The following is a 22,871-nucleotide window of genomic DNA, read 5'->3' on the forward strand; positions in this document are numbered from 1 at the left end:
AACTGCCAATCCTCTTCTCCCATCAATCTTAGTCTTGCATGCAGGAGGCAGGTAAAACAACTCTTCTCTTCCGCCCACCCAACCATCCTTCCAAGTCAGGAAATTATACTTTGGATTGTCAAAATATGAGTGCTTTAAAGCGCTATTCCAAGCATAATTTATTTTGAACTGAAATGCATTAGCATCACTTCTAAAAATACAGAAAATTATGCATTCCTTACAAGATTAAAACAAACAAATTAAAACAAAATAATGCTAGCCAATAATACTAATTGAATTATTTCAGAAAGATTAACTTGAGGGTTATTGAAGTTGTATAAAATCCAGATATTAAGATCAATGCCTTGAACTTTGCTTTACCTGACTCTTTTGCAGATTTGCTTCTTCTAAGAGTTGCAAGGTGTGACGAACTTTTTCTACAGCATCATACTTTTCTCCTTCTATATTTGAGCATTTTGATTGCAATTCCTGGATTTGTTTTTCTAGGTTTGTTCTTTCTGTTCTTAGTTGTTTAGAATCTTGAACAGCTACACAAAGCCTGTATATTGAACGAATGATTCCACAAGTGATAGAATTAAATTTAGACAAAAATGAATTACAATAGCTCTCAGATAGTGAATAGGGAGTACAAGTTTTTACGAGTTCTTCCTTAAACCTCCCCAGATCATGCAGGTTTACTATTTTGGAGGAGTCCTGGATTTTTTATTTCGTGTTAAAGATCAGACTTCAGTTGCCTAAGTGGAAAGAAAACAGAAGCCTCCTTCAAACTTGAATATGGTTATTAAATTAATGTTTACAACTTTGACTATTGTAGACAGAGTTTTTAAAACCCTAAGGTTGTATTTGAGTGGGCTCTTTTTGATTTGCTGAATCTAAATCTGTATGTACTCAACTAATTCATTTTACTGGGACTCCAATATCAAGGAAGCCAAGAAGGCAGATGTCAACTTCTTACAAATATTTACTTCCACTAGGGGTACAGTGCTTAACTAATTTGAACGCAAGCTAAGAGTAAACTTATATTTATCTCTTTACTGAATACTTACAAAACATCCAACTAAAATCTGTGTAGTTTGTAACTAGAACAAAGAGAGTTCTACAACTATAGAAATATCACTTAATAATACTATAGAATAACTCTTTAAAACTTCCATTTGCTTTGCCTTTTATATTTCTACTTAAGAGATAATTGGTGCAAATAGGATTTCATTACTATTTTACAGAAGTCAAACAAATGTTTTACTTCCTTTAAGTTTTGATAGAATCTAATACAGCAAAAGGAAAAAAAAAGTGTATTGTACTTGCACAAATAATGGCTACAAGCAAATTAAAGCTACACTTTAAAGCTCCTGTATCTCAGCCATTTCTTAGCTTTACTTTTTAATGCTGGCTATGTCACTGCAAGAAATTCCTGGGCAAGATTATATTGACTTTATTATATTATGACTAGAATGTTCAGGCTTGTACAATAGAACTGTTTTCTCAGAATTCTGAATAGCATAAATTGAAGCTTAAATGACACTTATTTTCTCTTCCTGAAAGTGTATAGCCAGTACTTTCAGAAATTACTACATATTCTCCTACTACAAATTTTTAATTGAATAGCTGTTGACAATCAAGCTTTGTATCATATCATTCAGTGTTGTTATATATGGCCTTGACTGGAAAGCTACTTTTATAGCCAAAGACAATGAATTGGGACTAGGCAGGTACAGAAATCCTATTACCTTAGACATGTCTAGAGGGCTACTGGATTGTTCAGATTCCCAACTCAGAAGTTGGAGAACAGCTTTGACCTCAGAGTTGGGTATCTATACTCAGAGTACCTTCCCTCCTACCCAACAGAGCTGGTGTAGAAAGAACCATGCCAGCTGCATCTCTAAGAGGTACAACCTTAAAAGAGGAGTTTTTGGGTGATGAGGGCAGGAGATTGGCACTGCCAAGATACAAGGCATCTCTCTCCCGCCTACTCTGAAATTGAGCTCTACAGGGTAGAAAGACTATGAGACAACCACTTTACAGTTTTCATCAAGTGTATTAGGATATATAAGGAGAAAATTCAACAGATTCAAAACAATGGAAACAGATGTTGAAATATGTGATATTGCTGACATTACTAAATTGTATTACTAAAATACAATTTTGCACCTCAGCTATCAAGCTGATTAATGGGCCAAACTATTTTAAGGCAAAAAGACTGAATATAAAAAAATGTGCCCTCATAGTGTTTGGCTTACACCTTTTTCCAAAAAAGAAAGTCTCTGTTAATAGATATTAGTGTATTTCCAGTGTGGTATTCCTACTGAAACCAACATTCCCTGAAGCTATTCAACAGACTGCGATAGTGATATTTTTATAATGAAAAAGCTAAATGAAGTAAAGGGTCACACTAACTGGACCAGCAAATTTTTGGAGGCTTGAAAATTTCTTTGAAATGAGCCTCAGCACTATACCAAACTGTAAAAGAGATCCCTTAAACATGTTTTGGTGTGATGTATTATATACACTGCTAATGGGAGGAACCCAAACAGTGGGTTTTCTTGTTGGCCCCATTCAGGTTCAGCTGAGGGAGGTTACGTTGGTCTCCTTTTTGTTGTCCTTCCACTAGCGAACAAAGGCAGTTATTATTCAGGCAGGCAACTACTGGGCAGCAGTGGAAGTTGAAGATGAAACTGACAGAGGACCTTTCAAAACCTAACTCTGGTTAGTAAATGGCAAACCACTTCTGATTATTCTTACTTTGAAAATCCTATGATGAAATAATCCAAGATGAAATAAGAAATAGTGCCAGAAGATGAGACTCTCAGATTAGAGGGCACTAACCAGGTACTGGGAAAAAGCAAAGGACAAAGTATGAAGAACACTGTCACCAATGATGCAACTAGTTCAAAGCTGAAAGGAGGTCAAATGTCTGACATGCGGAAAGGCAAAACAAAAGTCAGATGCTGCACAATGCATACAACTGGAACAAGAAAGCTGAGAAGTATGCATAAAGACAAACTGGGAACTGTAAGAAACAGAGCAGTTACACATTGTAGTACATGGTATGAGTGCACTTGATCATCCTGATATGCAACCTGCATTGTGGTCAAGTAAGTGCTGTTTTCACAGCATATGGAGAAACAGAACAGTTTCTTGTAGGCAAGGGTGTCAGACAAGGGTGCATTTTATCTCCCTATCTGTTAAATTTGTATGCAGAACATACCATGCAAAAAGTTAGATTAGGATCAAAGGAAGCAGTGAAAATTGATGGAAGATACATGAATAATTCAAGATAATACAAATGGTACTCTATTCCTGACAGAAAGCAGCAGTAAATTGAAATGACTCCTGACAGAAGTGAAAGAAGAACTGCAAAAGCAGGACTGCTGCTGAATGTTAACAAAACACGGAAGGATTACACAACTTTCATGTTAACTGAAGCTGTGAAATATTCTGCAACCTGGATCAGTCAGATGAAAACTGCAGCCAAGAAATTAGAAGAACAGTGAGATTTGGAAGAGCAGTAGTGAAGGAACTAAAAACATCATGAAGGATAAGGTCATTTCATGGGAGATGAAGGCCAAGATCATTCACACTGATGTATTCCCGATCACTCTGTGGTGCATATGAAAGCTGACAGAAAGAAATATGAAGTGTTCAAAACATGGTACTGACTGAGAGCTTTATAAATACCTTTGACTGAACAAGTAGGACCTAGATCACATCAAGTCAGAACTTGCCCTGGAGCAAATTGAGTCTGTCATACTGTAGGCACAGTATGAAAAGGCAAGACTCACTGGAAAAGACAAGGATGTTAGAGAAACTTGAGGGCAAAAATAAAAATGAAGATCAAATAAGAGAAATATTTTATAAATGAAGCCCTCTTGCATTTGGAATAGCTGAGAGGAGCAAAACATTCATTCATAGGGTCGCTATAAGTTGGAAATGATTTGACAGCAAAGATCTGCCAAATGTTAATGTAAACTGCTTAATTGCTTGGTACTATTTATTTCTTCTGTTGTCATGTTTTCAATTTATTTGTCTTTATGCTGTGTTTAATTATGATTTGTTTAATCTGGATTTAATTGCTAGCTGCCTTATGATTTGGGTGAAAAGGCAGTATCAAAAATAAACAAAGAGAAATTAAAACAGCTTTTTGTTCACCAGTCAACATAGGCTACAGTACACTGTTCTAAAATTGAAAATATTCAAATATATTGCTCCATTTCAGATATAAATTCGCCCCATTCATGACTGAAGTGGATTTGATTTACATCATGATTTAAATCATGGTTTTCTAGATGATTTGTATGTGTGCCTACTTTACCTGTAGGTAGAGGAACTTTATTAAATATATTCCCAAACTGGGTCTCTTTTATGACCTGCTGTCATTATGAGTTTTCTCCTCCAGGGAAAGAACAATATGATAAACCTCAGGATATGCACAAAAAGATCCAAAGGCCTGTGGAGTATTCTGCTCAAAAGTATTCGCTTTAATTTTTTACTATTCGCTCCACTCTCTTCACACTTAGCTTCTTGTGCAGATGTATTCTAATCACAATGATCTTCTTCTGTTCATTGATTTTTAAAAACTTAACACTTAAGAGGTAAGGAGTTGATTCTGCATACAAAGATTTGCAAAGGAGTAATAGGATTAAGGTCTTTTTCTCAACACTGTATATTTATTTTATATTATTTTGCTGTGAAGAAGAGGCATGTGATTTCTGCAGACACAAATTCACAGTTTTGAGAACTGTAAAGTAATATCTTCTAGATAGAAAAATTGCATGAATATATAGACTCATACTAGATAATTAAAAACTAATCCTTATTCCATGTTGAATAACCTTTGGACTATAACGGGTCTTTAATAGAAAACTATATTTAGATAGATTTTCCCCCCTCAAAAACCATTTTATTTTTAAAAATCCAAGTCTGGTAAAAAAGTCAATATAAATTAATTAATTTTTTAAGTCATCCATTTTTATCCACCCTGTTCAAGATCCACATGTAAGAAATGCATTTGCTAACAGTTTGGGGGGGGGGGGGGAGTTAATAGCAAGTCCCAGAACAGAAGCCTTTTTCAGAGATTCAGTTGCAATTTGCTCATTTGTTTGATGGAGCCAAGTAAGGGTTGTAAACAACAAAAATAAAGACAAGTACTGAGAAACCAACAAGGATAACTGTGTAGATCTGTTCCATGCTGTCCTGAGATCATAGCCATTCCGGAAATATTCTACTTAGTTTAATAGAAATTTCTAAATTAGGTCCATAATGCAATTTAACAACTCTACAGTAACAAGCATCAGACTAATAACTGAACCTTGTCATGTACACTGCTTTGCTGGATACAATTGGTATCTGCAAAAGCCAGGGCTGAGTGTATAATGAACTGCCCAGATTGCAAAGTACATGTATGGTCCAAACTGATAGTCATCACATTCAAATTTCAATTTATTTAAAAAGGGACAGTTCAGAATTTCAGAAATGCTTCTTATAATTTACAGCATGAATCTATACTGTTTGTTCAAAAATAACTCCTACTGAGTTCAGTGATGCTTACTCCCAGGTAAACATGTATTGGATAGCAGCCTTACCATCTCAATAATTGTTCATGAGGTGAATGTTTAATAACCTACCTTGTCTCCAGCTGTTTTATGCTAGATTGTAATTGCTGAAAGTGTCTATCTGATGTTTCCTCTCTTTCCCGAGCAGCTAGGATCTCTTCTTCCTGGAAGCCACAGAAGTTATTCAAGTTTTGCTTGAATATAAGAAACCCCATGATACAATACAATAAATTTTAATTAATTTTTTTGAGACTGAAACTAAACAAGCACAGCAGTTTACCTTTCTGGTCATCTGTGCCCTAAGATCCTCAATGAGTCTGGTCATTTCTTCAACCTTTGCAGCAGCTGTTCTCAAATTCAGTTTGGACTGTCTGCATGCAAACACATATATCACTTGTAATTAAATTCTACCTATGTACCATAAAAGGAAAAAGATTCTGAAAACTATTAAGGACAACTGCATTTTCTGGAATTTTCTTGTTTTATGACAAAGTTATTGAGAATGACTAAAAAGAAAGATTTAAGTTGGACCAATAAAAAATGCCGCCTTTTTATCTATTTTGTATATCTTTGATACACTTGCTGTTAATAAATCACAACATTACTGCTGAAATCACTTGTGTGTCAGGAATTTCATCTAGGTACAGTAATGCTTATAATGAGTTTACTACACAGAACTCTAACAGTGCTATGATCCCCAGAACATTATGGTGTGGGTGTGGATATTTTTCATGGCCTGTGCCCATACATATGATATAAAACCAACATGAGACATGTAAAAACTTAAACCATGTTTATAGCTATATAAGCCTTACCATAGACAGGAACTTGGTTACAGTTGCCTTCCTCAGCCAAATATACTCCAGATGTTTCAGAATTCAACTCTAATGAGCACTAGCCAGAATTCAACTCTAATGAGCACTAGCCAGAATGGCCAATGGTCAGGAATTCTGAGTCGTAACATCTGGAGGGCATAAGATTGGGGAATACTAACTCCTCACCTGCACCTAAAACTCCTCAGCTGATAATATCTAATAAGTCATTCGTACTTCTATGCTTAGTTCCATTGCACACAGGGCAATTACACTAAAATATTTATTCATGCTCATTACATATAGGGTTAGCTCCTAAGACTGTAGCAATCAATTATTTATGCAAGGATGCTTTCTAAATGACAGAGGAAAATACTGTAATTGCACTTTAAATTTTCAGTGCATCCAAAACTAGGCATAATGCAAAAATGATACCAAAATGTAACTTTCAATTAAGTAAGCTTTGAACTTTTGTCCAATTTTCTTAAAATTATATAAAATAACATCTATTTGAAGCTCTGATGTATGCAAACCAAACACATTCTAAAAAACATAATCCAATTAAAAAGTCTGTAACTGTTACATGCATTACATAAGGCATACTTTCATGCTAAAATTCTGATTGAAACAAACAGGCACAGGCCTTTGTTTCCTTTACAGAGAAAGGAACAGGGATGGAATGCACATGCATACAGTACACACACACACATTTTGAAACATTTTCATATACACAAATACATGTCAGTTTGAACAAGTAACAACCCATGGTTAAGAAACCATGATGAATGGTGGTGTGCATGATTGCTTGCTAGTTCCTTTTAGCCTGACTGCTCCTGCTGTGATCAACAAACAATTCAGAGTTTAAACCAGGTACAGGATCAAACATCAAAGAAACAAACCTGGGATGAAGCACAAATAAACAGAAACTAGGACACTCACTCCTACTCATTTTTACTAACCTCAGTTGTTATAATGTACAAGTTGGGTCATAATGTATATGCACACATGGCTACGCCTATGTATTACATGAAAATACAAACACACTTGGTAAAGAGGAGTTGGTAGAGAGATGACCCTTTTTGCAGTTACATTCCACTTTCTCACATATGTTTATACGCAAATGCCACCTACACATATTTTAATATTCTTCTGAAAAGGTGGTTTTCAGTTTGGGTAAAGAGGCTTGAGGAATGAAAATGGAAAAGATTAAAGAAATATAGACAGTATCTGCTATAAACATCACATACTTGTGATGTTTTAATCAGGTTTCTATTTTAATTCTGATAATGCAAGAGGAAGGAAAGACAATGTCATAAATTTATTTTATCATATTCTTTATTTCATATTTTAAAGCATATTTTATTGCAATTAAATAACAATATTGTAATTAGGATATGAAATTAACATCTTCTCTAAAGAGTTCCCATTTCTCTATAAAAATTATGTAAGATAAAGTTTCTAGATTGGTTTTCACCCCAACAAGTTTTCTTGACTGACTTAGGTTATTAAGTGGTTTTAGCTCTGCATTCAAGCAGTCCAATAACTCACTAAAAAAGAGAAACATCTCATATAATATCCTTACACGTTTACACTCCCTATTCTCCTTAATGTATTTATTATTTTTATTTATTTATTTAGACAACTTATATGCTGCCCCATCGCATGAGCCTCGGTTCATTCTCGATTATTAGTATTATTCACATTTCTATACTGCCCATACCCGAAGCTCTCTGGGTGGTTCACAAAAGTTAAGTAACACACACAGATATCAACCAGGTCCAACCCTGCTTAGCTTCTAAGATTAAGCAAGATCAGGCACTTCCAGCTATATGGAAGAGATGCTTTCCATCTATACCATTCCACCTAATTTTCATGCATTATTTTGCAAAAAGTAACACACACAGATATCAACCAGGTCCAACCCTGCTTAGCTTCTAAGATTAAGCAAGATCAGGCACTTCCAGCTATATGGAAGAGATGCTTTCCATCTATACCATTCCACCTAATTTTCATGCATTATTTTGCAAAATGACATTGAGAACAAATCAATGATATGGCAGAGCTGTCAAATAGCAACTTGGATGGGTTAATCATCCCATCCAAATTTAGAGAGCCTGTCTGCTGCTACTTCCCTTATGAGAAAAAAATGTGGCTATACTACAGCCTATATCTAATTCGGGGCCACCTCCCACAATAGCTTTTAATACTAAAAAAAGAAGTTGAAAGTCCTACTTGGATCACATGTCACTTCCAGTTTGGCCCTAAGCATGTATCTATAATGGTGATGAAAACAAAAATGCTCCTATTAAAATCATCAAGTTTGTCAGGCAGATAGCATTTAAACACATATGACTGGCAGATATTTGATACAGAAATATCTGCATATGCTAGGTTGGGTCACAAGTCATGCCAAGCCACTCTAAAAATAAGCTAACAAAATTCTAACAGAGCAGTTAAGGCAGGTGTGCAACTCTTCTCTCAACTTGATTCCCAACTCTTGTATGTAAAATTCTTCTCCATTTAGCTCCTGGTTATCAAATTTGCATACATGGTGATGCTCAGCAGTTAAACTCAGAGGATCAGACTTGATAAATGGGGGCACTTCTCCCTTTATCCATTTGGGTGCATATTCTATTGCAGGTTTTCCCCTTTCAATTTACTGCTAAACAGTTTGGTACAAGCAACCATGCACAAATTTGTTTACATACAGTCTTGCTTTGTCAATCTGTTTCTCACTGTGATTTGCCACTCCCTTTGACAGCTGAAATGGGCAAGGAAACTGACCAAGCAAAATTTCTCATATGGTATAAATGTGCCCCTGTGCATTTGAGAAAGACTGATAAATGTAAACTTAAAACATAGGTCCGCATTCTTTTTTACTAATGCAGTTTTCTGAAGCTAGGGGAGGGGGGACAAATGGAAGCAGGTGAACCTATGATGTTCTCTCCAAAGTGTTGGTTGGGCATTGATATGGGTAAGATAATTAAGAATGGCATGGTTCTTAAGTGGCTTGCTAGACAATCTCCACAACCATGATAAAGTTGTTCTCCCAGATTCAGATAACACAGCTCAATATGGGTCAAACAACTTAGGTTTTCCCATGCAGATGAGGGTCTGGAAAATGTATTACAATAATGTCACAGTCACTGACCCTGACAAAAAAAGTCTGGGGAAAGACATGGCGGTAGTGGTGTCCAATCTTGCAATATAAATGGCTATGCTTATGGGCTGGGCAAGACCAATCCTGTTGATCAAATGAAGCTCAACATGACCACAGAAGTAAGTACCAGTGCTATTTGGGAATGATTCTCCTCTGGCTGGGCATGATATGAAGTGATTATCATTTACACAGGTCCTATCTGGACTGAAAAGCAGTATGTGGAGGAATACTTCCACTGTGACACCATCCACGAGTGATTTTGCAGACCCTGTTTCAGGTATAAAGTCCTAGCCCATGCATGCCAATTGTCCATCATGACAGCCATGATGGACAACAACCAGGGCACCACCGATTTCACCACTGATTCTCTCAATCTGGAGTGTGTCATAATGGTGGTTTACTCCATCAAATTCAGTGCTTTGGCTTCGTAACACAACAAGATAAGTTTGTGGTTGTCACCTGCTACTCCTTACCTGGCTGATTATTCACCAGGGTAGGGTCAAAGAAAGATCTGTTTCTCTTGTGTAGAGGGAACCATTATTGTGTAAATGCACATCATCTGAGTCATCTGTGAGTAGTGCTGCTGACGTCTTGCCTCTGAACATGCTCAGTAAACACTACTTGGTCATTGCCTTTTTGCAAATTATCTTTTGCTTTGCCAACAGGGAGAACAAGAATAGAGTTGGCTCCATACCATACCTAAGGTTAAACCCCATCCCCTCCCACTTGCCAGGGGGCTAAAAGGAGTAAGAGGAATGACACTAAAGTCATATTAATAGTACAACAAGAGATTAAAAGGTTTTCCAGGGAACCCTCTAGCCAACACTATTGGTGTTGCAATACAGGTAATGTATGCTAATGCTTGTTTACACCCTAGATACTGCCAAATCAACCAACAACCATCAGCTTGTAAACAAAGCTGCTTGTGTGTGAGGAAACCATTGTGAATTGTCTAATTCCTCATATGATTTCTGCTAATTCCCCAAACACTTTCAATCAGGGCACCACCTTTCTATCAGGGTGGAAAATGGTACATAGCCCCATAAGGGATAGGGACACATGTCACAATATGGCATGGAAACTGCAGTGGATGGAATCATTGAAAACTGTGCAGCACTTTGCACATGCACTTATGTATACCTCTGTTGCTTTCGTAGCAGTTCCAGCTCTGCATTCTGTTCCATTACAGTCTTCAGAAATACCTTATTAGTCTGCAAGAGAAAAGTCTTTAAATGCATTTCTCCAAAAAGCAAGTGATCTTCTATTTTAGCAAGCATGCAACTTGACACAAACAAATTTCAGCTGTTATTTTTTGAAGTCGCAGGGAAAGATCCCGATTTGTATCAGCAGACCTTCCCACATCTCTTCCCACAGCAGTTACCTCCAAGAAATTGTTACACAGAAGGCCAGGGCACTTGATTGAGTGCAGTGGGTCAGGGTGTACAGAGCAGGAAAGAGTGGTTCTCCAAAAATCAAGCAGAGGCACCTTCTGCAAGCAGTGCCAGTGTAATGAACATCAGTGTGTCACCTTTCCGCCAGTGTAATGAACATCCTGTAACCTATGTGTTACATGCATGTTTTCAGCAACATGAATTTTACTTTTCAAAAAAGTTTGTTCTTTTCTTACTGTTGAATACTAGAACTCTTGTTGAGGTTCTCATATTTTTTCAACTTGACAATTGCAGTATCTTCCTAACAGGTGTCCTATTTCCCATTTTAAGTCACTTTTTTTCTTTCTTAAATGTTGCCACTTGTATCACTGTTAATGTGATTTTGCACTGTATCACTCTCTCAGTTTGAATCTTATCACTTTCTTTATGCAACAGAAACAATATTTTGCTTTCAAGTCCCGCTTATGTTTTGCTTGTATCAGATTTTCTTTTTCTTAATCATTCTGTACAGTACTAATGCTCCATCTCTTCATATAAACAATTCATGTGGCTTATGGGATGGAACTTATTCAAAATGGAAAAAAAATCATGAGCTCATTTGTAATAATTAATGGCTGAGTTCACACAGCACAACAACCCACCTTTCAGCTATTCAACCATGCAATGTGGGTTAATCATGGACCAATCCTTAGCACACCTAAAAGATCATTGGTTCTCCCCTTGTTCCTTCAGTGGTATCCCAGGGTCCCTTATGGCACATCTTGTGTTTCCCTCATTCTCCACTGAAATTGCAATACCTTTTGACTCTTCAGCATTCCTTGCCCCCCACCCAGAGGAATTCTAAAAAGCATAACTGGGGTATTATTATTATTATTATTATTATTATTATTATTATTATTATTATTATTAGGATGAAGTGTGTTCAAGTGTCCTCCTAATTTTTTTTTTATTTAGTTTGTTGATAACATTCAACGTTGTACATGTGCATTCTTTAAACTCTTGTCTAGTCTATTACAGTGTCAGTTACAGCTGTGAAATGGTAACAGAATGATGAGGTGAACAACAATGTATGTAACCTACATGCATACAGCTGACAGTTAACAACTGTCAAGTGTCTGTCAACTGGAACACACCATCAGGAGGAAAATGCAAAAGTGAATGAAACAAAAGGGGTGATGTACAAATCAAGAGGTATAACTTACCCAAATGTAATCATGCAGTCATTGACACATAGCCAAGCCAGAGAAAAACCCTCTTTTCTAGAAATCAGCATGTATGCATCCTTGAAATGTAGCTGACTCTAACCAGGCATCATTCCAAAGAAATCTAGTTGGCACTTGACAGCTAAGAGCAGGTCAAACAAAGGGCAATACACACCAGCCCACCCCATCCTCCTTCTCTTCTGCGTAACAGTACTCTATCCTCCCCCCTGCTCCCGCTTTGGAGCATCTTCTTTGGTATGCAAGTGGGAAAGATCACACCATTGTAACTTTTTACTTCTGTAATCTATTGGAAAGTGTTAACTGTGTTACATATAATCCTCTATGATCAATGTATAAAAGGGCCAACTAAAAACTGCTTGGGTTCACCATCTGGAATGATTCTTCGGTAACCAGTTATTCTCAAGAATAAATCTTTTAAAAGAAAACCTTCCTGTTGTGTACTTTGGGCATAGGCACTCCAGAACATGGACCATTTGGTCTACAGGTGTGTGTTTTGGATCCTCCCATCACAAAGTAGTCTTCTTATTGTAAGTGTTGCACTAACACAGTACTTTCTCACATTTGTAACTTTCTAAATTTCCAGATAGTCCAGAAAGGTACCCTCTTTTTGTGGCTCCGTTTTGGCATGAAGTAAACAGTGGCAAGAAAAAGAAAGCAGTTGCAGAACTCTGAAAAAGTACCTTTTTATTTTAAGGCTTAGAGACATCTGCATAAATTTCTGGTATCAGAAAGAAGTGGGGGCGGGGTGACCAGCAACAGTCAGTCAGAAGTGCTGCTTGGGCAACATCACTGCAGGATTGTGAAGAGTGACAATGCATATCTGCTGCTCTGGATAAGTGTGTATCTCCTCCCCACAGTTCAAGATGGGATCACTTTGCTGGGCTTGGATAACACAACAATCAATTGTTGGTTTAAAACCAACCAAACCAATTGTTGGTTGGTTTACAAACCCTTGTAACAAGCCATGGGTTATCAGAGTGTCTTCAAAACAAGACATTCTGAAGGGGATTGACTTACTTGACTTACATCATGGCTATTTACACACAAGGGGTTTTCAAGTTCAGCAAACCCAGTCAATGTAAGCTAATTGCAAATAAAGCATTAAGCAAGCCTGGCAGTTTCAAAACTGCAATGTTTTTTTCTCCTGGTGATTACTAGCATACATATAGAATACTGAAATACATGTGCATCTTCAAGTCTAAAAGAACTAAAGAAGAGTGACAGAAAAATTGAAGGTGCCCCAATAATCTTAGTGAAAGGGAACAGAAACCTGCTGAAATAGATGAGTGATTGTCAGCATATCATCCAGCTCTTCCAGGTGCTAAATTTAAGTAATGGTTTGATTTGCATGCTGTTTAACTCAGGAACTCTAGGAACAAGCAGAGTATGCAAGCCATGCATGCCCTCTCACTGTTAACAATCCAAGAACATTCTTATACTAGGTTGTTTTGTGAAAATGTGAAAATCTGAAAACGCAGGGCAATTGTTAGGTTAATCCTGAGTTGTTTATAGGTTAAATGACCTATTATTACAGGTTCACACATCATAAAGAAAGCCTCAGCTATTGGGTGGTATAAAAATGAATGAATTAAATAAACAAAAGACTAGAAATGGGGTGTTTCTGACGTGTTAATCAAAAGAAGAAAAAAATAGCATATGGCTCACTTTTTCTGCTTATCTGTGCAATTCCTGGGTTAAACAATCCAGGAATTGATGCTATAACATGCAAACCCGGTTAACATTTTCCATTTTTAGTACCTTTAAAAAATTAAACAAATACATGTTATTGTTAAATTGTTCTTAGAAGTATTTTAATACAATTTCCATAAAACAACATTCAAATCATATGTGCATTAAGTAATTTTTAAGGGCATCAGAAAATTTCCTGATGAAAATAACCTATGCAAATTAACTTAATTTGACTTGGAAAATTTTCCAATGCAAAATTTTTTAGAAAATGTACAAAACCGCTTCTAATTTCACCATCTGTTTCATTACCCTCTAACAGACATGATACAAAGTGGGAAGCAGGAACAGGGAAGGGAGAAAAAGTTATAAATCAGTACTATGTGTAATTTAATAGATCTAGGCAATAAAATAGGTAAAGAAGTAATGTCCCCTACCCAGAAGCTTATTTTTCATGATGAAGCTGATTATTCATTTGTTTATACTTTTATTTTGATTAATATATTAAAATAGCTAACTGGTTCACATTAAAATACAACCTAGTAGTACAGAAGCAAGATTTAATAGTAAGTAAAAACATCAAGTACATTTCAAAACAGTACAATATTGTAACAATAAAACAAAGGAAGTAACAGAGGCTATCACAAATCAGGGAGAGCCTATGTTTACAAGATGCATTTAAAACTTGCCATGTTTCTGCATCTCAAACCTCACAAAGGAGAATGTTCTAAAGGATGGGTACCACATCAGTGAGAAGATCCTCTTATTTATTACTATCTGACAACATACTATTTGTCAGAGAAGGACAAGTAAGGCTTTCTCAGATGATTGCAGGGACCAACAAGGTCTATACGAGGAAAGATGCTCAGCTAGGTATCCTGGGAAGCTTATAGTTGGCATGTGACCCGCAAAACCTCAAGAACAGCTCTGTAGCTTAAAGGAAGCCAGTACAACTCCTTGAAACAAGTATAATTTGTGTATATTTCGGGTCTCCACTTAGTATTTTATGTGCTACTTACTGTACTGGCTGCAGCTTCTAAACTAGGCTTCAAGGCAGCACTACTTAGATCATTTTAATCATGAGGTTACTAGTGCATAGACTATACTGTTTAGGTTATCCCTATCCAGAAATGGACACAGTTGGCACACCATGTAAAGTTGTTTCAGTTTGCTGGACATCACCTAAATCATAACTATATTCAGGTATTGCTTTATAATGTGTTTCTATGTCACAGAGAAACAGAGCCACAAACTTTGCCTCAGATCTCCTACTGGCAATTCCTAACAGCTCCATATAAAAGTTAAATGCTGGGGAATAGAAGAGTGTTCTGCAGGGTCTAGATAAAGCTATGCAATATTATTCCCTAAACCCAACTTTTAAGAGCTGAGCCACCATAAAATGGTGACTTTATGTCCCAAATAATAGAGACAATTCAAAAGGATATTGCTGTCAGTGATACTAAAGACTGCCATAAGATAAAGAAGAAAGAATAGTTGCTTTCCCTATCTCTCTCTCTCAAAGCAGCTCATGCATCAGGGCAACCAAGGTTGAGTCCTTTTCAAAACCAGACCTGAGCCCATCTTGGAATGGATCAAGATAATCAGTGTCATTTAAAAGTGCCTAACACTGCCGACCATTCTCTTGAGAACCTTTTCCAAAGTGGGGTTGGGGGTTATTTATAACCAGGCAATATGTAGTATAAATCTATGAATCAAATAAAGGTTTTTTCATAGGTAGTTGCACCACCACTTCTTTCAGTGCAGCAGGGACCACACTATTCTGCAGTGATCTAGCTAATTCAACCTATGTAGCTCAAAGGAGCCAAAGAATCATGCAACAGAGCTGGGAGGGGCCATTAGGTCTATTGGGTCCAACTGCCTGTTCAATGCAAAACTTCCAGATAAAGCATGCTTAACAGCTGTCTGCCCAGCTACATCTTGAATGCCTTCAGAGCAGAACACACAACCTCCCTAGGAAATTGGTTCCATTGTTGTAATGCTCTGACATTCAGGGAGTTTTTCCTATTGATCATCCGGAATATGGCTTCCTGTAACTTGAGCACATTATTCCATATCCTGCACTCTAGGATGGTCAAGAAGAAATTGTGGTGTCAGAATCTGAGCTGTTCTGGTGGTCAGAACCTGAAAAACCACCACCACCATCGCATGTTTGGACCTCTTATTCTACTGATGAGTGTTAGGTAGAAATCCTTGGGGAAGAGCTATTATAAGAACAAGCTCTTCCCTCCAGAACTGGCCTCAGCAGTGAAGGTTTTCCTGTTTGCTGCTGTGCTTGCACCCTGCCTGAACCTTCCTTCTCCTGCATCTTGCTGTGTCTGTTGCACTGCGATGCTGCCTCAGCAACACAGGCTCACTTGTTTCCTGCTGTGCCTGATGGTTTCTGATCCTGGTTCCTACCCTGCCATGTTGCCGAGTAATGCAGGGCTTCCTGCGAGGTGTGGTTCAGTTTCTGATTCTTGCCAGACCCTTACTCCATCTGGTTCCTGTTGTCTCAAGCATCTTGCCTTGTGTGCCTTGACTTGCATCCTACCATGCCATGTCTCCTACCCTGTCATCCTGTACAAGGTACTGCACCTCTGTTTGTCCTCCTGGTTCTTGACCCTGGACTTGTTCCTAACCATATCCTTGTTCTGCCTGCACGCATATTCTGGTTCCTATCTTGGCCTGTACTATAATTATGATTTGGACTTTCCATTAAATCCCGCTTTTGCAATCTGTCTTTCCTGAAGTTCTGTTGACTTGGTCCTGGTGCCTCTGTTGCTCTTGACTTGTCATGGACCATGACACACAGTCCTCTTGTGACAACCTCTTAAGTACCTGAAGAGTGCTATCATTTCTCCCTTCACTCTTCTCAAGGTTAAACATGCTCACATTTTCAATATCTCCTCACAGGGCTCTGTTTTTGGTCCCCTGATCATTGTTGTTCTCTTCCTCTGAGTCTTTTACAATTCATCTACATCTTTCTTAAACTGTGGGGTCCGAATCTGGAAGGAGTGCTCAAAATGAGGCCTAACTAGGGATTAGAAAGGAATTAGCATCATGTGATTTTGAAATTATACTTCTATTAACACAGTCCAAAAAGCATTTACCATTTTTACAACTATATTACACTGTTGACTAATATTCAACTCGTGATGCACAATTACAACATCCTTTTCATTTGCAGTGTTGTTGAGACAAATATTCCCCATCTTGTCGCCACATATGTAATTTCTTTTTCCTATGTGCAGCATTTAGTATTTGTCTTTTTTTTTTTCAGCACAGTATTCCAACCAATCAAGATCACTTTGAATTTCATTCTGTATTCCAGGGTATTAGCTATCCTACCCAATTTGTGTCATCTGCAAATTAGATAAGCATTTCCTGTACCTTCTCATTCAAAAATTATTTAAAATCTTGAATGGCACTAGATTTAGGACAATGCTGTGGTACCCCACTTGTTACCTCTACCCAGTTTGAGAAGATGAGCAATGTTTCAGTTCAATTCTATGTTCAACTGTGGATCTACCGGATTGTTCCATCTAGCTTTCTTTTAACTAGTCTACTAATGGAGCACTTTGTCAAAAACTTTGCTGAAGCCAAGATAGATTAAGTCCACAGCATTCCAACAGTCCATCAGGGAGGTTATCCAAGCAAGAAATGAAATCAGATTAATCTGGCAGAATTTGTTTGCAACCGACTCAAGCTGGCCTCTAGCAATCTATATATTGTTTCAAGATGTTTGCAGATAGATTGCTATATTATAACTGTTCTAGTATTTTCACAAGGATTGATGTCAGACTGACAGGTTTGCAGTTCCCACAGTCCTCCTTTCTTCCCTTTCTAAAGAGGGAAGCATTAGGCCTTCTTCCAGTCATCTGGTACTTCACTCATCCTCCATAATTTCTGAAAGATAACAGACAATGGTTCTAACAGTTCTTCTGCCATTTCCTTTATTACTCTAAAACACAGTTTAGACCATGGAGATTTGAACTCATTCCAGGTAATGAGACATTCCTTGGCCATTTTCCTATCAATCTCAAGGTGTAATCCTGGTCTTTCAACCTGTACTTAACATTTGCAAGGGTGGTTATAGATCACTCTTGGAAGGATACTGAGCCAAAATAGGAACAGAGCACTTTGTCATCTGGCCTCCTCATTAAATAGTTGAACTACCATTTGCTCTTTTAGTATTCACCTATCTGAAGGCTTTTTTGTTGCATCTCTTGCTAGCTTGAGCTCAGTCTCAGCTTTAGCCTGACACCATTTGTCCCATTCTGCACTACCTGCCTGTATTCTTGCTTTGTAGCCTGGCTTTCTTCCACTTAATACATGTCCTTCCTTCCTTTTTCAGGTAATTTCTAAGCTTTTTGTGAAGTCACACTGGCTTCTCCTGTTGTCTTCTACTTTTTGTTTTGCTGGAATTGTCTGTAATTGTAGCTTTATATTTTCCTTTTTAAAAATTTCTACCCATTTTTGACTTCTTTTCTCATCAGACTCACTTGCCATGGGACCTTACTTATTATTGCTCTGAATTTATTAAGACTGGCTTTCCTGAAATTCCAGGTATACACCTAGCTACATTCAGCTTTTGCTTCCTTTAGAATCAAGAATTCAGGTATGACATGGTCACTTACCCACAGAATTCCTGTAACTGTAATTTTATATATTAGGTCTTCCCGCTTGATTGACTATGCTTCACTAGATTCTAATCTTCTAGTCCCTTCCTCCATGTTCTATAGGAGAAAGTCATGAACATGATCTCCTGGAGGGGCCACACTTTATGGAATTTCTCTCCCAACAGGTATCAAAAAAATTGAAGTACCCTATTAGTATTCTATCATGCAAGCTTGAAACACTAGCAATTTGCTTTTCAAACATTTTATCCTTTTCCTCTTCTTGACTGGGTAGTCAATAGTAGACTGACCATCATGTTCCTTTTATTCCTTGCTCCATTTATTTTAATCCTGATGGTCTCAGTGGAGCTACTAAGCTCATCCTCCCCTATTTCTGTGCAGAGATATTCAAGTTTAATATATAGTGTAACTCCAGCTCCCCTTCTGTTCTTCTTGAACAAGCTATGTCTTTCAATTGCAGAATTCCAGTCATGGGGGTCATCCCACCAAGTTTCATTTATACCTATAATCATATTCACCCTCCTGTATTAAGGAGTTCATGTTGTTTGCTTCTCATACTCTGAACATTAGTATAAAGACATCAAAGACCACACACTTTATTGTCTAGTTTTCTTCCTACATTTTCTTTTAACAGCACTATTACAGCTGATCTCTCAGTTATGGTATATAAGCCTTTGCCCATTATTACAGTGGTACCTTGGTTCACGAACTTAATCCGTTCCACGACTCTGGTCGTGACTCAAATTGGTCATGAGCCAAGTTAAATTTCCCCATAAGGTTCAATGTAAATAAGGTTAATCCGTTCTATAACCATTTTTTTTTTAATCAGAAAAATGTGAAGCAAAGTGACAAAGAACAACAATGATCGTGGCCATCCCCCCCCCCCCGAGCACAAGCGTGGCCATCTCCCCGCCCCCACAACACAACCGAGATTGAGCCTGTCATAACTGCATGTGTCCGTCATCCCGGTGTGCTTTGGGGGGTGGGGGGAGAGACGGGTGCAATCGTGGGCACACTGGGAGAAAGAGAGATGGGCTTTCCTGCAGGAGAGCACCTGTGATCATGCATGTCTTCCCTGCATGAACGCAACTGTGATCATGGTCATCTCCCCACTCGAAGGTGGGGGGGGGGGGAGATGGCTGCGATCTTGGTTGCCCGCCAATGCGGAGTTCGCAACCCACATCAAAATTTTCATGAAACTTTTGTTCGTGACCCAATTTGGTCATGAACCAAGGTGTTCATTAGCCGAGGCACCACTGTACTTCTACTTCTCTTGTAGAATTCAATTTAAAGGCCTCCTAATGAATTTCTTCCTACTGTGGCCAAACACATTTTTCACAGTCCTTGTACAGTGCAATGCATCCCTTGCCAGCAGTCCATCTTCCTCTGATGCCAAAATCCAAGTCTCTCCAGTCTCAACACCAACAACTTTCTTAGATAGGGACTGATCTGGAGTACTTTTCTTTTCCTTTCTATTCTTCCTCCAAGTACTCAGATTAGTGAGGATGCTAAATGCAACCACAGGCTCTCAGAGCCCATCCTAGTGAGCAAGGTGGAGTCTCTGTGGATCAGAGTGACTATGTTTTATGTACCAGCCTGGCCTGACACTGTGCAGAGCATGTGGATGGTCAAAGCTGGCCAGGTCTAAACAGGCCAGCTCATTCATCCAGGGTTCAGTAACGCATGTCAGATCAGCTCCCTCAACCATGAACAAACCATCATGACTGGGACATTATTATGAATCAAGCTGGTGCTCACCCAACAGCATAACCAGGTTAGATGTCAGCCAGCTTAGAAGGCAGGCAGCCCAGGACAGAGTAGGACTCCATGAGGGAATTGCACGAGCCATTTAGCTTTTCAAGCACTCTGATAAGATGTTCTCTTCATCATGGCGTACCATATCCTGCTAGTGACTAGCATTACAGGGCCCTCTATTTCAATCTCCCTCCAAACCAGACACTTCCTGACTTACAAACTCTTCCTCACATACTAGCCAGCAGGTTCAAGTCTGCCCTGTGCAGAACTATTAGACAAGCAGCATTAACTCAGGACCTATGAATAACAAGCTGGCCTGGATTTTAGATCCTGACTGTATTTTCTAGACTATAACAGGGATGCTGTGTTCTCCATTCAACAACCCAATTAAGGTAGGTGAAAATGAAGTAGAACACATTATACAGCAGTTAATAAAAATAGGACGGTTTATAATATATGCATTTTAAAAACTGCCCCCCTCATGTAAAAAATGCCTGGAATCTGTTTTTAGAAACATGTTTGCTTTATATTTTTTCTTCTCTTATGAAACAAGCTAAAACAATTTCAAATTGTTATAATATTCAGTACTTCACTTACTGACTCTGTCTTTTCATTGGCTAAATGCAGTTGTTTCGTTAGTTGCTGAAAGCTTGTCAATTGATCCTAAAAAGAAGGATGCAGAGCATGCAGTTAACATCTAAAAGATTTATTATCAACATAAAATAAATGCTCAAGTTTAATGTTTTAAACATTTGAATACTAGTATATTGCATATATTACCACAGGTTCTTTTCCAGAATTCTTTTTGATGGTCAGCCAGATATTTCAAATGAAACATGCAAAGAAAATAAGGCAATAGTGGCATATTCTAGTCACTAGTAGGATGTGTGTGTAAACATGTGAGGTAAAAACATGGACAAACTATTCTGAGTAGCTGACAGATCACGGGTGAACTTAGTACATTTCATCAATTGTATGGGTGAAACTTTCAGCAGAACCAATAATTTTTAGATATAGAAATATATCTAAAATTCACAAGTAAATGACAGGTAAAGTGAAATCGGCCTCTGAACATCCAGATGGACACAACTAAAAATCTTCAAATGTATGACAAATGTCTTTTCAATATGCCTTATGACTTTTACAACCTTTCTAATGTTCACTATTAGTCCTGAAATAATTTTTGCAATCTCAAAGGAATAGGAAAGAGGGAATTTTGGCATTTTTTACAAAAAAAAAAAAAAAATCAAAATAATTAAGTAATTAAGTTACTTTTTGTTTTTGCCTTTCCACAATATGAATTTGTGCTTCTGTCATATGCTCCTGGTATATCTGCTGAAGTCGCTCCAATTCCTGTGATACTGTCTGCCAAAGTTCTAGTACATGTTCTTTTTCCTACAAAAAATACAAATAGAAATCATAATAGTGTATATTACTTTCTGTTTGTATTGGTAAAGCAGAAACCTGAAAACCAATATAAGTACATATTTTGCAAAATCATTTTCTATTATGCAAATATGACATGACTAATTATCTTCTAAAGTGATGCTGCTTTACTTATGCATGTTAGACATTGAAACAGCAAGAATGTATTTTTCATGAGAAAGTCAATTATTTACATTGCAATTCTTATATGCCAACTGCAACAGAGTATCAATGAATGCTAATATTTTGTTCTCCTTTCCTGGGGTTCAAGGCTTATTGTTTACTTGTGAGAATAAAAAGCATTACTATAAGTGTGTGTAACAGAACTCAAGAGTACACAGAGCTAGCATTACTGTTAAAGCCCTTAAATTAAAAGCAAATTTAAGGGCACAATCCTTTAAACCCTGCCTTTCCAAACTTGGAAGCTTACATCCATCCATTGCTCTGTATGTGGTGCAAAAGTGGTTATCACTGATTTCTATTTAGACAGCTGTTTTTGGCAGTCTAGATAAAACACCATGGGAGGAGAAGGAAAAAGGCTGACTGCCAATAGGAATCAAAGTAACCAGTCCAGTTTCTTCCTCACTCTGTCCCCCACTCCCGCCAGCATGCCCTTCCTTCTCCCCTTGAAGGTACATTTGTGACCATTGGGACAGCAGCTGGCAGAGTTCTTTCCATACCACCAGTTCTGAGATTATAGAAACTTGGAGCTGAGACTCTGATGAACCCTATCCTCTCCTAAGCCTGTCCCTCTAAACCATATGAGGAGGTCGTTGGATTGCACCCAAAAAATCCAAACAAAAAACATAATTTTGTATTGTATTAATTTTTAGCAAAAATAATCTTTTCAAGATAAATGCTTCATTTATAATAAGCCATCGCAAGACATTCTGTAGGGGGCAGGATAGAAAAGCTTTTAATAAATAAATAAATGTACATATTTTAAAATACCCAAGTGGTTTACATTAAAATACAGTGGTACCTCGGCTCATGAACGCCTCAGTTCACAATCAAATCGGGTCATGAACAAAAATTTCAAAAAATTTTTGACTCAGGTGGCAAACTTCGCATTGGGTGGCAATCACGATCACAGCTATCTCCCCACCCTCCTGAGTAGGGAGATGACTGTGATTGTGCTGGGGGCGGGGAGATGGCTGAAATGGCGCTTGTCTTTCTTGCACGAGTGCAAACGCGATCTCAGCCATCTCCCCACCCCAGCATGATCAGCCCGTC

The 22,871-nt window shown here is 37.8% G+C and overlaps 1 protein-coding gene across 5 annotated transcripts in view; it reads right to left on the reverse strand.

Annotated features, from left to right (window-relative positions):
- SCLT1 (sodium channel and clathrin linker 1) overlaps nt 1-22,871 on the reverse strand; it is a 72,397-nt gene that overhangs the window by 39,059 nt on the left and 10,467 nt on the right. For all 5 annotated transcript variants that reach the window (XM_044429709.1, XM_044429710.1, XM_044429707.1 and 2 more), the window contains 6 exons: nt 21,486-21,608; nt 20,811-20,876; nt 10,662-10,732; nt 5,830-5,920; nt 5,622-5,713; nt 361-538 (listed from right to left, as the gene is read on the reverse strand). In XM_044429709.1, the coding sequence (XP_044285644.1) occupies nt 361-538; nt 5,622-5,713; nt 5,830-5,920; nt 10,662-10,732; nt 20,811-20,876; nt 21,486-21,608 (621 nt within the window). The remainder of the gene's footprint in view (nt 1-360; nt 539-5,621; nt 5,714-5,829; nt 5,921-10,661; nt 10,733-20,810; nt 20,877-21,485; nt 21,609-22,871) is intronic.

This window comes from Varanus komodoensis, unplaced genomic scaffold (assembly GCF_004798865.1).
Source record: "Varanus komodoensis strain SLA01 unplaced genomic scaffold, ASM479886v1 scaffold2, whole genome shotgun sequence".
In the NCBI taxonomy this organism is placed as follows: domain Eukaryota; kingdom Metazoa; phylum Chordata; class Lepidosauria; order Squamata; family Varanidae; genus Varanus; species Varanus komodoensis.